The sequence below is a fragment of the Mobula hypostoma genome, chromosome 19 (assembly GCF_963921235.1).
Source record: "Mobula hypostoma chromosome 19, sMobHyp1.1, whole genome shotgun sequence".
Taxonomy (NCBI): Eukaryota; Metazoa; Chordata; class Chondrichthyes; order Myliobatiformes; family Myliobatidae; genus Mobula; species Mobula hypostoma.
In genome coordinates this window covers 30,020,082-30,037,916 of record NC_086115.1, presented here as the reverse complement: position 1 = coordinate 30,037,916, position 17,835 = coordinate 30,020,082, and the positions used below count along the sequence as shown (strand labels likewise).

Sequence of the window (17,835 nt, the reverse complement as noted above, 5' to 3'; positions counted from 1 at the left end):
CACAGGTGGATAGGGTACTTAAGAAAGCTTATGGGGTGTTAGCTTTCATAAGTCGAGGGATAGAGGTTAAGAGTCGCGATGTAATGATGCAGCTCTATAAAACTCTGGTTAGGCCACACTTGGAGTACTGTGTCCAGTTCTGGTCACCTCACTATAGGAAGGATGTGGAACCATTTGAAAGTGTACAGAGGAGATTTACCAGGATGCTGCCTGGTTTAGAGAGTATGCATTATGATCAGAGATTAAGGGAGCTAGGGCTTTACTCTTTGGAGAGAAGGAGGATGAGAGGAGACATGATAGAGGTGTACAAGATAATAAGAGGAATAGATAGAGTGGACAGCCAGTGCCTCTTCCCCAGTGCACCACTGCTCAATACAAGAGGACATGGCTTTAAGGTAAGGAGTGGGGAGTTCAAGGGGGATATTAGAGGAAGGTTTTTCACTCAGAGAGTGGTTGGTGCGTGGAATGCACTGCCTGAGTCAGTGGTGGAGGCAGATACACTAGTGAAGTTTAAGAGACTACTAGACAGGTATATGGAGGAATTTAAGGTGGGGGCTTATATGGGAGGCAGGCAGGGTTTGAGGGTCAGCACAATATTGTGGGCCAAAGGGCCAGTACTGTGCTGTACTATTCTATGTTCTATATATATATCATCTCTAAGAATACTTTCCATTAATGTACCCACCACTGACATCAAACTTGCAGGCCGATAATTGCTCAGTTTACTCTTAGAACCCTTTTTAAACAATGGAACCACATGAGCAATACGCCAATCCTCCAGCACCATCTCAGTTTCTAATGACATTTGAAATATTTCTGTCAGAGCCCCTGCTATTTCTCCACTAACTTCCCTCAAGGTCCTAGGAAATATCCTGTCAGGACTCGGAGACTGATCCACTTTTATATTCCTTAAAAGCGCCAATACTTCCTCTTCTTTAATCATCATAGTTTCCATAACTTCCCTACCTGTTTCCTTTATCTTACACAATTCAATATCCTTCTCCCTAGTGAATACCGAAGAAAAGAAATTGTTCAAAATCTCCCCCATCTCTTTTGGTTCCACACATTGGTCCACTCTGATTCTCTAAGGGACCAATGTTATCCCTCACTATCCTTTTGCTATTAATATAACTGTAGAAACCCTTTGCATTTATTTTCACCTTACTTGCCAAAGCAACCTCGTATCTTCTTTTAGCTTTTCTAATTTTTTTCTTAAGATTCTTTTTACATTCTTTATATTCCTCGAGCACCTCACTTACTCTGCCTATATTTATTGTAGATACCTCTCCTTTTCTGAATCAAGTTTCCAATATCCCTTGAAAACCATGGCTCTCTCAAACTTTTAACCTTTCCTCTCAACCTAACAGAAACATAAAGATTCTGTACCTTCAAAATTTCACCTTTAAGTGACCTCCATTTCTCTATTACATCCTTCCCATAAAACAATTTGTCCCAATCCACTCCTTCTAAATCCTTTCACATCTCCTCAAAGTTAGCTTTTCTCCAATCAAAAATCTCAACCCTGGGTCCAGAACCATCCTTCTCCATAATTATATTGAAACTAATGGCATTGTGATCACTGGACCCGAAGTATTCCCCAACACATATCTCCGTCGCCTGACCTAGCTCATTCTCTAACAGGAGATCCAACACTGCCCCTTCTCTCGTTGGTACCTCTATGCATTGCTGCAAAAAACTATCCTGCACACATTTTACAAACTCCAAACCATCCAGCCCTTTTACAGTATGGGCTTCCCAGTCTATGTGTGGAAAATTAAAATCTCCCACAATCACAACCTTGCGCTTATTACAAATACCTGCTATCTCCTTACAAATTTGCTCCTCCAATTCTCATTCCCCATTAGGTGGTCTGTAATACACCCCTGTAAGTGTTACTACACCTTTCCCATTCCTCAATTCCACCCAAGTAGCCTCCCTAGATGAGCCCTCTAATCTATCCTGCCAGAGCACCGCTGTAATATTTTCTCTGACAAGCAATGCAACACCTCCCCTTTTCGTCCCTCCAATTCTATCACACCTGAAGCAATGAAATCCAGGAATACTTAGTTGCCAATCACACCCCTCCTGCAACTACGTTTTACTAATAGCTACAACATCATACTTCCAGGTATTAATCCATGCTCTAAGCTCATCCACCTTTCTTACAATGCTCCTAGCATTAAAATAAATGCATTTAAGAAATTTTCCATCTCTTACTCTCTGTTTATCACTAATGGTGCAAACAACTTTACTATCTCCTTTTTCTTCCTTCTCCCCTACATCTGTTCCGACACTCTGGTTCCCCTCCCCCCCTTGTATCTAGTTTAAATCCACTGGAGCCTCTCTAGCAAACCTACCTGCAAGAATATTTGTCCCCCTCCAGTTCAGATGTAAACCGTCCTGCCGGAACAGGTCCCACATTCCCTGGAAAACTGCCCAATTATCTATAAATCTGAAGCCCTCCCTCCTGCACCATGTCTTCAGCCACGTGTTGATCTGCTCTATCTTACGATTTCTAAACCCGCCTGCACGTGGCACTGGTAGCAATCCTGAGATTGCTATCCTGGAGGTCCTGTCCTTTAACTTGGTGCCTAACTCCCTGAACTCACCTTTCAGGACCCTACCTGAACTCACCTTTCAGGACTTCCTCACTCTTCCTACCCATGTCATTGGTCCCTACATGGACCATGACATCCGGCTGCTCACCCTCCCCCTTGAGAGTTCTGAGAACTCGATCCAAGATATCGCAGACCTTGGCACCAGGGAGGCAACAGACCATCTGGGATTCTCCATCTCTTCCACAGAACTCCTTATCTGTCCCCCTAACTATCAAATCCCCTATCACTACTGCTCTCCTCTTTTCCCTTCTTCCCTTCTGAGCTGAGGGTCCAGTCTTGGTGCCAGAGATGCAACCACTGCAACTTATCCCTGGTAGCTCGTCCTCATCAACAGTATCCAAAATGATATACTTATTTTTGGTGGGAACGGCCCCAGCGGCGCTCTGCTCATTCTGTCTATTCCCCTTCCCTCTCCTGACAGTCACCCAGCTACCTGTCTCCTGACTCTTAGGGGTGTCTATCTCCCTGTAACTCCTGTTTATTTCTGCCTCTGCCTCCCGAATGATCCGAAGTTCATCCAGCTCCAGCTCCATTTCCCTAACTCATTTTGTCAGGAGTTGCAGCTGGATGCACCTTTTGCAGGTGTAGTCATCAGGGACAATTCTGCTCGCCCTGACTTCCCACATACTGCAAACGGAGCACTCAATTGCCCTAACTGCTGCCTCCATTACCTACTCTTAAGGTAGTTAAATTAATTAAAGGAACTTACCTGCCTTACCTAACTTGGAGTGAAGCTCGTCCTCAGCCTCTGCTCGCCGAAGCCTCTCGAGCCAAAGCCATCCTACTCTGTCTCCCATTACTCCGTTGCCCACTGCAGCGTCGCCTGCTCCATTAATCTGCTCACTTTTTAACTCTCCCACCGCCTCACAGTCCAACTTTCACGTGCTTGTGCAGTCGTGCCCCAATCAACCACCGAAGAAATCTGCATTACATCTGCAGCTTGCTACCAGTTATACTGGATCCCCTACAATTCGCCTACCGACACAACCGATTGACGGATGATGTAATAGCCACTGCTCTACATACCACCCTTACACATCTGGAGAAGAAGGGTGCTTATGTGAGAATGCTGTTCTTGGACTACAGTTCAGCAATCAACACCATAATTCCATCCAGGCTCAACAAGAAGTTCAGAGATCTCGGCCTTGATCCTGCCTTGTGCAGCTGGATCCTGGACTTCCTGTCAGATCGCCAGCAGGTTGCAAGAATGGGTTCCCTCACCTCCAACCCCCTGACTCTCAATACAGGAGACCCTTAGGGCTGTGTACTGGGCCCCTTCCTTTACTCCCTGTATATCCATGACTGTATCGCCACCCACAGCTCCAATCTACTAATTAAATTTGCTAACGACACTACATTGATTGGCCTTATCTCAAACAATAATGAAGTGGCCTACAGAGAAGCAGTCATCTCTCTGACAAAGAGGTGTCAAGAAAACAATCTCTCCGTCAATGTCGCAAAAGCAAAGGAGCCGGTTGTGGATTACAGGAGGAATGGAGACGGGCTAACCCCTATTGACATTAATGGATCTGGGGTTGAGAGGGTAAACAGCTTCAAGTTCTTCGGCATCCACATCACCGAGGACCTCACGTGGTCTGTACACACCAGCTGTGTGGTGAAAAATACACAACAGCACCTCTTTCACCTCAGGCGGTCGAGGAAGTTTAGTATGGGCTACTAAATCCTAAAAACTTTCTACAGGGGCACAATTGAGAGTATCCTGACTGGCTGCATCACTGCCTGGTATGGGAACTGTACCTCCTTTAATTGCAGGACTCTGCAGAGAGTGGTGTGGACAGCCCAGCACATCTGTCATTGTGAACTTCCCATGATTCAGGATATTTACAAGGACAGGTGTGTAAAGATCCCATAGGATCATTGGGAACTCATGTCACCCCAACCACAATCTATTCCAGCTGCTACCAACCAGGTAGTGGTACCGCAGCATAAAAGCCAGGACCAACAGGCTCCGGGACAGTTTCTTCTACCAGGCCATCAGACTGATGAACTCACACTAATTTGAGTGTACTCTGTATTACACTGACTGTTTTATTTATTATAAATTATTATAAGTTACTGTGATTGCACATTGCACATTTAGATGGAGATGTAACGTAAAGATTTTTACTCCTGATTTATGTGAAGGATGTAAGAAATAAAGTCAATTCAATATCTAGTCCCTTAGAATAGATTCAGATAACTTTCCCACTGCTGATGTCAGGCTCACTGCCTGTAATTTCTTGGCTTATTCTTAGAGTCTTTCTTAAACAGCGGAACAAAATTTCTCATCCTCTAACTGTCTGGCACCTTACCTATGGCTGAAGATGCTCTAAGTATCTTTGCTATGGCCCCTGAAATTTCTGCACCAGCCTTCCACAGAGATCGAGGGAACACCTTGTCAGGCTCTGTGGATTTATCCACCCTAATTTACCTCAAGACAGCAAATACCTTTTCCTGTGTAATCTGTATAGGGTCCATGACCTTGCTGCTGCAATACCTCATATTTACAGACTCTACTGAAGTCCCAGTCAACATGCAGAAAGTTAAAATCACCTATATCACAACCTTATGTTTCTTGCAACAGTCTGTGATCCCCTCTAAATCTCCCGGACTGTTGGGTGGTCTACAATATATGGTGTCTAAAAAAAGTATTCAACCCCTTTGGAAGTTTTCATGTTATATTGTTTACAATATTGAATCACAATGGATTTAATTTGGCTTTTTTTGGCACTGATCAACAGAAAAAAAACTCTTTCCTGTCGAAGTGAAAGCAGATCTCTACAAAGTGATCTGAATTAATTACAAAATAATTGAATGCATTAAGTATTCATCCCCTTTAATATGATACACCAAATCATCACAGGTGCAGCCAAATGATTTTAGAAGTCATGGAATTAGTTAAATAGAGATCACTGTATGCAGTCAAGGTGTTTCAATGGATTGAAGTAAAAATACACTGGTATCTGGAAGGTCCAACTGCTAGTGAGTCAGTATCCTGGCAAAAACTCCACATGAAGACAAAAGAGCATTCCAAGCAACTCCATGAAAAGGTTATTGAAAAGCACACGTCAGTAGATGGTTACAAGAAAATTTCCAAGTCACTGAATATCTCTTGGAGTACTGTTACTATTGATGGTGGGGATGTGGTTGTGATGGCAAGTACCTGGGGGTGCACCTGGATGATAGAGTGCCCACACAGAGGCTGTGTACAAGAAGGGCCAGAGTCACCTCTACTTCCCGAGCAGACTGAAGTCCTTTGGAGTATGAAGCCCTCTCCTTCACATGTTCTGTTTGTTGTCCCCAGTACAATCTTCTATGTGATGGTGTGCTGGGGCACTGGCATCAACAGGGATGATGCCAATAGGTTCAATAGACTGATTAGAAAGGCTGGCTCTGTTGTAGGAGTCGAACTGGACACCCTGGAGGCTGTGGTAAGGCAAATGACCCTACAGAAAATCCTGGCAATTCTGGACATTGTTTCTCACTCTCTGTATGCTGTACAGAGGAGCACTCTTAGTAATAGACTAAGACAACTCGGCAGCTCCAAAGAGCGCTATATGAAGTCATTCTTACCTTTGGCTATTAGGCTCTATAATGAGTCAACCTCTTGCCAAGAAAGTGATGACCCCCTCCTGTTAGACTGTTTGTGGTAACTTGCTTTTGATTCTTTCTACTTCTCTTCTAATATTTATACCTGTGCACTTGTAATGCTCCTGTGACACTGTAATTTCCTTTGGGATCAATAATCTATCCATCTATCCATCTTAAGTCAATCATCACAAAATGGAAAGAAAATGCACAGTTGTAAATCTGTCTAGAGCAGGCCGTCCTCAAAAATTGAGTGACTGTGCAAGAAGGAGACTAATGAGGGAGGCCACCAAGAGACCCATGACAACTCTGGAGGAGTTACAAGCTTCATTGGTTGAGATGGGAGGGACTGTGCATACTACAATTGTTGCCTGGGTGCTTCATCAGTCGCTGCTTAATGGGAGAGCAGCAAAGAGAAAGCCACTGTTGGAAAGGAACTCATATGAAATCTCAGCGAGGTACACATGTATCACATACTGCTGAGATGACATATGCCATTTACGTACACAACAAACCTTACAATATTACTCAAAAAACACAAGACTCCTCCCTGCTTAGCTATAAACTCCAACTCAAAATAGAATGCATCTCAACTTATACACATATATTCTATATACAGTATATGAAATAATACAACCAGTATATAGGCATCCACAGCATAGTAAATTTAAATTGACCTATTCAAGCCTAAAGATTTCATTATCGTGGAGGATTTCTAATCTTGTGGGATAATGTCTTTCCTGACAAAGGACGTCACTCTGCTTAGCAGGTGAGACTTATGGCTGTGAAAATAATCTCAGGTTCTGGGGCCTCCTCCATGGTGATTGTAGGAGTTGACCCTGAGACTGAAGGAATGCAGCAGGCCAGGCAGCATCTATAGAAAGAAGTACAGTCGACGTTTCGGGCTGAGACCCTTCGCCAGGACTAACTGAAAGAAGAGATGGTAAGAGATTTGAAGGTGGGATGGGGAGGGGGAGATCCGAAATGATAGGAGAAGACAGGAGGGGGAGGAATGGAGCCAAGAACTGGAAAGTTGATTGGCAAAAAGGATACAGAGCTGGGGAAGGGAGAGTATCATGGGACGGGAGGCCTGGGGAGAAAGAAAGGGGGAGGGGAGCACCAGAGGAAGATGGAAAGTAGGCAAGGAGTTAGGAAGTGGTTCTGACATCTCTAGACACCTTTCTTCTTCCTTTCTTTGCTTTTCTCTCTGGATCTACTTCAATCCATGCTTCTCTCCTGGTCCCAGTTTCTTTCTCTCTCATTATCCTGCTCTTGATGCCTTTCTCAGTACCACACCCTTTCCTTATCCTTGGTCCTCTCACGATTCCTATCATGGTCCTGATCCTACTCACGCTCTTGTTCCCACTATTTTTCATTCTCATGTTCCTTCACTGTCTCACACCTTCCTTTTTCATTTTCTAGTTTATTGTGAGTATATCTGAATTTACTGATTCTCGAGAAATTAGGTCTCGTTTATCCCCTTCCATTTCCTTAGCATTTATGTCAACCACCTTTTTCTTCTTTCTAGAACGTGCATCTTGATCTTGGGAAAGTACATTCAATTCACCAGTATTCTCTTATTAATCTTTCTACTGCTCCTTTTACAATCTGATCTCTCCTCTAAGTTTCCCTCATCCACAATATCAGCTGATGAATGCTCTGTTTTCATACCTTCGTTGACTCCTTTATTTTTGGCGTTCCATTCAGCCTGCTGGGCTTGTTCTTTGCATCTGCTTTTACTAGCAGCTTTTTGCCTCCCACTTGAAGTTCATGCAATAGCCTTAATGCATAAAGAGTAGATACAGATTCTTTTTACCCTCAAAAGTCAATACATTACATACAAAAAACGATTGTAGTCGGACCACTCCTTTTATCACTTTCTGCTTCCCCTGAAAAACATAGTCCTTCCTTGGACCAATATGCTTTCCAGCTAGAGGCACAGAGGTTGGCACCAACACCTGTTTGTCTTCTATTATACAACTTTTCATGATGTACAGCATGCAGACAGGTTTGGTATCATCCAGTAAGTTTCTTAATTTACTTTCAGTTCGACTCTATTACAGGGGTGTGTCATGCAAATGGTGGATGGTTCTCCAATCAAGTTGTAGTTGTCTCAGCCAATCACATCCCTACAATGTTGGCCCTCTTGTTTTTATTACATACAAGCCCAATGTGGCTCGTTGGTTGTGGTATTTTACCGTTTCAAATATCATTCCTACAGAAGGTATCTTCTCTCCAGTATAAGTTCTTAATTTGATACCTGCAGGCATCAGTTCACTACTCTTGCAATGCAGTTCAAACTTATTTTGTGGATGACTGAAACAACCCAGCAAGTGTCCAACACTTTTTAATTAATTTGCCAATCACTCTGTTGTATGCCATATTGCTTGCCATTATTAGTTTTCACATTGTAAATCTCAAGGCTACGCAGTCCTGTGTCATTCTCATCGTTATCAGATTTTTCATCAATGGCATGCAGATTAGAGTTCTTTTTGAAACTGCAACTTTACTTTTTATCTTTTTCTCTTCCTGTGTAATTCAAATATTTTTTGTCTTTCTGACATGCTCTTTGTCCTACTCTTTTAGCATTTTCTGTAAGTTTTGCCTTTAAATCTGCATTGGTTTGGCGTATGCAAGCCCCTGCCACAACTGTAACACAATTTGTTTGGCCAAGCCAGTTTCTGTTAAGACTTCACAATTTTGTTCATGCTCATTTTCATTCCTGACTGAAACTCAATTGCATCTCTGTCTGCTGCTTCCATCGACACAGCTATTTCAACTGTTCTTTTAAATGTAAGTTTTGCTTCAGTTAGGAGCTGTTTTTAAATGATCTCTTTCCATTTGATTCCACTTATGAAACCTAAAGCATTCTGCAATCAACAATGGTTTTGGTTCTAAAGGTCCCTGCATTACTTACATGATATCAGCAAAGCTCACTTTGGCTGGTTTGGTTGGAGCACATAACACTGAAGCAAACTGTATGCCTCCGAACTCAATGCAGTCAGCAAAACTAGTGCTTGTTTCTCATTGGCTATTCAATTTACTTTAAAATACTGCTCAATTACTTCAATAAATAATACCCAGTTCTCTGTTGTGTAATTAAACACATCAATCTTTCCAATATAGGTAATCCTTTTTGCTTTTTTTAAAGTTACCATTATTATCACCTGGTATTCACTGTTAAAGGTGACAGGATGGAGACGTGTCTCTACTAAAGGAGGTGTAAGGCGCTCCTTCCCTCCGTGAGCCTACAGGTCAGCCTTGGGAAGGTGTAGCACCTACTTAGCCCTCAATCAGGGTCACATGAAACCATGGGAGCAGGCGATGGATGGGCACATATTACAAGTCTTGGTTAGGCGACCACTGGTGCAAGGAAATCTCTGAAGCACATTAATAATGGCTGGGGTCACTTGTCTTGTAAAGACACTGCTCAGAAGAAGACAATGGCAAACCACTTCTGTAGAAAAGTTTGACATGAATAATCATGGTCATGGAAAGACCACGATCACCTGTCCAGAAAAAGATGGCACCAACAAACAATGCTACCATGGGTGGCATTCTTCAGATGGTTCAGAAAACTCTTCCTTTCACTTCTTTTACGCCTTCCTTTTCTTTTAAACGTGGTTCTGATCCTGTTGGAATCTGTGACCTAGAGCTTAGTGATGTGTTTTCCGGCCAATTGAGTGATATGGTGCTTTGCTGTCTCCAAGAAAATTGCGGAAGGCAAGCTGGCTCGAGGCCAAGATGCTTAGAGATGGGGCGCAAGTTCATGATCAATTCCATTTCTTGCCGATCTCACTAATTAAAGCATTAAAGAAAAGTGAAAACATCGAGGTGAGTGAGGAAAGTGAGTGAGTGTTCAGCGCCATTTACCAGCCCCTCGGTTGCTGCTGCCAGAGGAAGGTGTCTGCGTGCGATGGTCTCTCTCTCTCTCTCTCTCTCTCTTACTCACTGCTCCCAAGGGGCGGTTCCTGTACTCGAATGATTTCTCTCTGCCTCAATGCTGTCTGAAAATGAAACTGAAGTTCTGGATCTGCAGTTTGAGGATAGCACTGTAGTTCTTTGACTTTGAAATGGAGCGGCCTTCAGATAATGAACACTGAGCTAAAATGAATATGAATTCTTTTGATTTTGTGTTTTATTTTCTGTGTTGTTTGCTCATACTTTCTTGTTGCCGTTTGTGCAATTTGTTTTTGTTTGCATGTTGGTGGGGGGTGTTGATGCTTCTCTTTGAACGGGTTCCATGATTTTCTTTATGGCTGTCTGTGGAGAAGATGAATCTCAGGGTTGTATAGGGTATACATACTTCGGTAATAATTGAACTTTGAATCCTTTGAATCACATATGTTACATGATAGAACACATAACGAACGAACTAACTCACTGTTTATGAACTGATGAACCTTGGCCATTTACTGCCCTTTTTAAAAACTTGAACATTTCTCTGTTACGTAAGAAGTGTGCTCTGCTTTTATTTAAAACTCAAACATTTTGCTGCACTTTTTAAAAATTCAAATGTCTCGCTGCACTTCTACAAGTAGGTAGTTGTCTTGGATTTGTTTAAAAATTCCTTGTCGCCACTGTTCTGTTTTGTAACTCCAATACATAGAACTAATTGAAAGGAAAACGCAGACACGAGAAAATCCGCAGATGCTGGAAATTCAAGCGACGCACACAAAGTGCTAGTGTAGCACAGCAGGCCAGGCAGCATCTATAGGAAGAAGTACAGTCGACGTTTCGGGTTGAGACCCTTCATCAGGACTAACGGAAAAAAGAGATAGTAAGAGATTTGAAAGTGAGAAGGGGAAGGGGAGACCCGAAATGATAGGAGAAGACAGGAAGGGGAGGGATGAAACCAAGAGCTGGGAAGTTGTTTGGCAAAAGGGATACAAGGCTGGAGAAGGGGGAGTATCATGAGACGAAAGGCCTTGGAAGAATGAAAGGGAGGGGGGAGCACCAGAGGAAGATGGAGAACAGGCAAAGAGTTATTGTGAGAGGGAAAGAAAGAAAAAATAATAATAATAATAATAAATTAGGGATGGGGTAAGAAGGGGAGGAGGGGCATTAACAGAAGTTAGAGAAATCAATGTTCATGCCATCAGGTTGGAGGCTACCCAGACGGAATATAGGGTGTTATTCCTCCAGCCTGGGTGTGGCTTCATCTCGATAGTAGAGGAGGCCATGGATCTACATATCGGAATCGGAATGGGACGTGGAATTAAAATGTGTGGCCAATGGGAGATCCTGCTTCCTCTGGCGGACTGAGTGTAGGTGTTCAGCGAAGCAGTATCCCAATCTGTGTAGGGTCTCACCAATATATAGAAGGCCACACTGGGAGCACCGGACACAGTATATCACACCAGCAGACTCACAGGTGAAGTGTCACCTCACCTGGAAGGACTGTCTGGGGCCCTGAATGGTGGTGAGGAAGGAAGTGTAAGCCTTGTATCCCTTTTGCTAATCAACTTCCCAGCTCTTGGCTTCATCCCTCCCCCACCTGTCTTCTCCTATAATTTCGGGTCTCCCCTCCCCCTTCCACTTTCAAATCTCTTACTATCTCCTTTTTCCATTAGTCCTGACAAAGGGTCTCGACCCGAAACGTCGACTGTACTTCTTCCTGTAGATGCTGCCTGGCCTGCTGCATTCCACTAGCATTTTGTGTCTAGTTTTGTTTTCATACTTTTAAGTGAGGGATGCACACATCACATGGTGGTGTGATGGCATATGCCATTTACATACTTTCATATTCAACCCACAATGCGTTATGTAAACAACAATGAATGCTTAATCAAACAATAGATTTACAATATTACTGAAATATTAAGTACACAACACCACCTTCTCTGGAAGAGAGTCCAATGAGCCAAAATTCAGACGTCCTCCCTCCCGCACCAATTCCTTAGCCACATGTTAAACTGTATGATGCTCCTATTTCTGGTCTCACTCTGACGTGACATGGGTAGCAATCCTGAGAAAACAGCCATGGGGGTCCTGTCCTTTAACACCTAACTCCCTGAACTCACTTTGTAGGACCTCGACACCCATCCTACCCATGTCACTTTGTGGATCACGACCTCTGGCTGCTCACCTTCCCACTTAAGAATGTTGTAGACTCAATTCAAGATGTACCTGACCCTGGCAGCTGGGAGGCAACAGCCATCTGGGAATCTCGTTCTCATTCACAGAACCTCCTTTCTGTTCCCCTAACTAACAAATCCCCTATCACTACAGCTCGCCTCTTCTCCCTTTTCACTTTCTGAGTCACAGAGTCAGACTCGGTGCCAGAGATCTGACTGCTGTGGCTTTCCTCTGCTAGGTCATCCCCAGCACCCCCTCCCCACAATAGTATCCAAAGTGATATACCTGTTGTTGAGGGGAATGCATTATAACTCTCTACCCCTTCCACTTTAATCCCTCCTTATAGCTTAGGTCCTCAAATCCAGGCAACATCCCGGTAAATATTTTCTGCACTTTTTCTAGTTTAATAAAGGATTTCCTAAACAAAGTGACCAAAACTACAAACAATACTCCAAGGTGAACTAACTGCTACATAATCTCCTAACTCCTGTACTCAGTGCCCTAACTAATTAAGGCCAACATGCCAAACCTTACATGAACATTGAAAGATCTTTTGATTTAGCATACTACCTTAGTAAATGCATGATGATATGATGAAATTTTCTACTCCATGAAAAATCCACTTAAAAAACATGAGCTTCCTTTATTTGATAGACTTAAAGAAGCAGAGTTCTTCTTCATTTGCCTTCATATTCTCAATATACAGTTCACTCTGGCAGCAGGCTTTGCCAAATCAGATGTATAGTTTTATAATACCAAGGGATCTTAAGGACCTACTTGCTGTACTTCATTCTGAAATGACATCTGAAAATGGAACTGATTTGTTTCTTCATCCTCCCTTTGTTGACTATCCAACAGCATTCAAGCATTGTTAGTCAAAAGCTATGAAGATTGAATGTGAAACTCTAACAGGTCTAATTGGGTAATTGATTGAATGTAAGTAACAAATGATACCAAGTTTTGGAAATCCTGAACCATCGGCCAGACATGTAAAAAATCAAGCATGAGCTATTGCTGCAGATTAACATCCATATTGGGAGACTCCACGGGGTATTTTAACAAGTTGATCCCAATTGCTCTATAGGCATTTGAACAAGGTAAAAGGAACAAAATTCAGTCAAAGATTTGGAGACTAAATGTCAGTACGCCATTGATCCAGCTCAACCAAAAGCAATCTCAGACACTGAGCCAGCAAATCTGTAAATGGAGTTGGCTCTTCATCCACTATTTAGGACACTCAGCTCAATAAAACAGGACTTCGGTGTTCCACCACATAAAGGACAAGGAAACATTTGCAAGGTAGTAAATAAACGTCAGTGAATCCTGACAGTGGAATTGTTGCCTTATTTCTAAGTCCTAGTAAAAATCAGAACTATTTTATCAACGGCACTTGTACTTAGCCATTGTGAGCAACTGCAGGCTCCACACACCTTCAGCTCCATTAAACATTAACATTAACATTAACATTAATGTTAACCATTATCATTAACATTAACATTAACATTAACAAATCCATTAACAGAGCCAACAGCAAGGTCACTTGTGAATTCAGTCTTTTAGATTTTATGTATTCAAAACTGGCATCAGGTCAATAGACCAAACTGGATTTGGTGGGACAAGTGAGCACCAAACCTCTGATAAGTAAAAACAAATATATTTTGGATTGTGAAAAAAAAAATGTCCAGAGGTATTGAATCACAGTCTTGCCAGATGTGGAGACCTCATGATGATCTGCCTAAGAATTAGGTTCATAAGGTCATATACTAAAGAAACAGGCCCTTTGGCACAAAGTGCTTTCTGAGCTAGTCCTGCCCCCATATCCCTCTGAAACTTCCTTCCCCATGGCCCATCAACAATAAAACAAATCTAACTTGTAAATTTGTGCCCTTCTGAGTGTAACCATTTGAACCTTTGACCTTTCGTACATGGTGTCATACAGTATTACAGCATAGAAACATGCCCTTCACCCTTTCTGGTCTATGCCGACTTAATATTCTGTCCAGTCCTATCTAGCTGCTCATAGGCCATATCCCTCCAAACACACCTATCTAAACCTCTCTTTAATATTGCAACTGAACCTGCAATTACCACTTCCATTCACAGCACTTTCCACATTTGCACCACCCTGAGTGAAGATGTTTCACCTCAGATTTCCCTTGAATATTTCACCTTTCACCTTAAACCTATTACCTTTAATTCCAGTCTCACCCACAAGGAGGTGGAAAAGCCTGCATCCTATGTATATAATCATAATTTTGTATTCATCTGTAAGATTTCCCCTCAATCTCCTGTGTGCCAGTCCTAACCTGTTCAACCTTTCTCTATAATTCAGCATCTCAAATCAACATCCTTGTAATTATTTTTGTACTTTTTCAAGTTTATTGATTTCTTTCCTGCAGGTTAGTCACAAGCACTACACAAAATACTCTAAATTCAGCCTCACCTATGTCCTGTACAACTTCAGCATATCATCCTGACTCCTGTACTCAAAGCTCTTACAATGAGTAAGCAAATAAGAAACTGAGATTTCATATACTGGTCTCTTGCCCACTATGAAGTCTATCAGGCTGATCTTGAGAGCCACTCCCCATAGGTAACATGTTTTAATGATGAGAGAAACACCACAAAAGATATAGCACCTGAATTACAAAAACACCAGATATGCAATCCTCATTGTGTTTGAGAATATGTGCAGTATCACACTTTGATCCATAAAAATAATAAAACATATCTTATCTATAAATGATGATCAATGAATGAAGAATACTGAATAAGAGGAAAGAATGAATGGTGAAGGACTGGCCAGTAGTAACCCAAGAGATTCAAGCCTTAATTTCACACATACAGATGGAAAAAAACTTGATTTACAATACATAAATATCAATAAACTCAGAAAGAGAGAAGTTGGAGAAATAATAGAAGAAGTTTCTAATATTCTTTATAGAAGACACCCCACTGGCTCACTGTAGAGAACATTTTACATCCAATTAGATTAATGTACTGTTTGCACTAGACAAAAAATGACCTGAATATAAAATCTGGATTCAACATTAGAGAAGCACAGACTCTCAACCATAGACACTAAAAATAAGGAGAGTAGGCCTTATGGCCCTTTAAATTTGCTTTGTCATTCAATATGATCATGGATGACCATCCAAATACAGTACCCTGTTGCAACTTTCTTCCAATATCCTTTGTTCCTTTCAGTCATAAGAACAACACCCCACTCCTCCTTGAATATATTTTATAGCTCAGGACATGAAAGATGGAAAAAAAAGTTTAATGGCAGTGTGCGAAGAGCCATGGCAGCAAGTTAAAGCATGATTTGATCAAGGTGCTTTGGTTAGGTTGCTAGGTTTCATCCACTATCTGCTTTTACTTTCTCCAGCAGCCACACTATTTGGTCTGCAGCTTTAAGGGGTTAATGTTGCAGACTTTGAGTGTCCTAGACCCGGTCAGTAACTGTCTAGACAGTCTCATGGCCTTGTTCAAAGTTATCACGTCTAGTAAAGTCCCACCCATGAAAGGTATGAATAGAACTTTAACTAGTGACAAAGTAACAACGTTCATTTCATCGAAGTCAAAGGTGCAAGATTGGAATGCCTCTAATAGTTCCCAAAATTCAAAAAGATTCAAAAACATTTTAAAATTAAATAAACCAATAAAAAGATAAAACAGAAAATTCTGAAAATAGTATCAGCAGTTTAGACAGCATCTATAGAAAGATAAATAGAGTTAACGTGTCAAACTGAAGGCCAGAATTTGGAAAGCAAATTAATATAATGCTGCAGGAGGGTGTAGAAGGGAGGTATAGGATAAAGAGATTATTACTGACAGAGTAAGATCAGGATTGCCTGGTGATAAGTTGTAAAAGATTTGATCTAGTTAATTAGTTAATAGGGAAGTTTGTGAAGAACATGTTCCTTTATTCAATAAAGCTATAATATAGAGAGCAGTTAAGAGAGTAAGAGCCAAGACAAAAGAATGTAAGGCTTGAAAAATGCATAGGATATTCTCAGCAGATCAGGCACTGCTAATGAACATTTCCTGCAGGTCAGGCAGTGCTAACTGAGCCCATATAACTTATTAACCAGCCAACCGATGGAACTTTTACGGCTCATCCCTATGTGCTGAAGGGTTAAATTTGCTTTCACTTTGATGGTTCCCTACTAATCCGTGACGTTTACTGGCAAAAACTAGAAAATAACTTTAAAATATTATTAATCAAATCCCTACAGAATCATAGAGTTGATTTGAAGATGGATCAATTTTACTTTTTAATTTTACATGAATTCACTTAAAGAACACATAAGAACATAAGAAATAGGAGCAGGAATAGGCCATCTGGCCCATAGAACCTGCCCCGCCATTCAATAAGATCATGGCTGCTCTGTCCGTAAACTCAGCTCCATCCACCTGCCTTTTCCCCATAACCCTTAATTCCCTTACTATGTAAAAACCTATCTAACTGTTCCTTAAATATAAATATATTTAGTGAAGAAACATCCATTCACAATCTTTGCAAAACAAAACAAAGATAAAAATTAAATCAAATGAACAAAGTGAAATTTGAGAACACCTTTTCCAGATGTAAATCCACATAATGACTGAAAAAGTGATGTAAAACTTAAACAATACTGATAACATTTTATGAAAGTACACTTGTTTTGCAGGGGAGTATATACTTACATCTCTGTCCAGGACTCTGCCAGTGCTATTCAAGTACAATTTCTGGTTGACAGCATCCAGGAGCACCCAGTAGTCATCATTGCCTTTTAGTGATAAGGCAATAGTTGGATTTGGGCCACCCGCATGTCCAGTAATTTGCAAGTTGTCCACAAGAAGTGTTCCTGTTATACACATTGAAAAAGTAAGTGGAAACATTTAAAATAGATTACAGTGAAATAAGATCCACAGATAATTTAAGTTTCTTTCTTGGTTGACAATTGCACATAAAAGATTATTGGACGGGCAATTTTTTTTTAGTTTGTGTTCTTCATGTGAAACAAAGGGAGTAGATGCCATTGATTTCATCATTAAAATGACGTACTGGAAAACAAATCTGCCATGATAACTTCGAAAACACAATTTAACAAACAGAATCCCATCCAGGGAAATTTACCTCCGTTCTGATCACTATGCATGCAGCTTTTGGAATTATTTCAAGCAGAACATTCATTTACTTTCAACTACATCTTATGACCACTAAGTCAAAACAGCCAATTTATTTTGGTTCAGAGCACATTTGTATGTAGGAACTATTTATATTAAATAGAGCTAAATGTACCAGGTAGTTGAAATTGTATTTTAAAACCATAAAATAGATCTTCCAAAATATACCTCATTTCAATTGTCAAACTTCAACAAATTTCAAGCAACTTCATAATTTCAATGCTGCATTGTGTCTTAATAAATCAAGGTATGCATCAAAAGCAAATCTTAAAGTTTTGTATTTTATTTCTATCTTAATGTAAAATCCATTGGAAATGCTTGGATGACAAAAGTACTGAAATGCTTCATGGCATCTCAACAGAATGCTGATTAACTACAG

At 41.2% G+C, this 17,835-nt stretch overlaps 1 protein-coding gene across 1 annotated transcript in view; it reads right to left on the bottom strand.

Moving 5' to 3' along the window:
• Nucleotides 1-17,835, bottom strand: part of pcdh15b (protocadherin-related 15b) — a 785,155-nt gene that overhangs the window by 671,611 nt on the left and 95,709 nt on the right. The window contains exon 3 of the mRNA XM_063072091.1: nucleotides 16,974-17,134. Within this exon, the coding sequence (XP_062928161.1) occupies nucleotides 16,974-17,134 (161 nt within the window). The remainder of the gene's footprint in view (nucleotides 1-16,973; nucleotides 17,135-17,835) is intronic.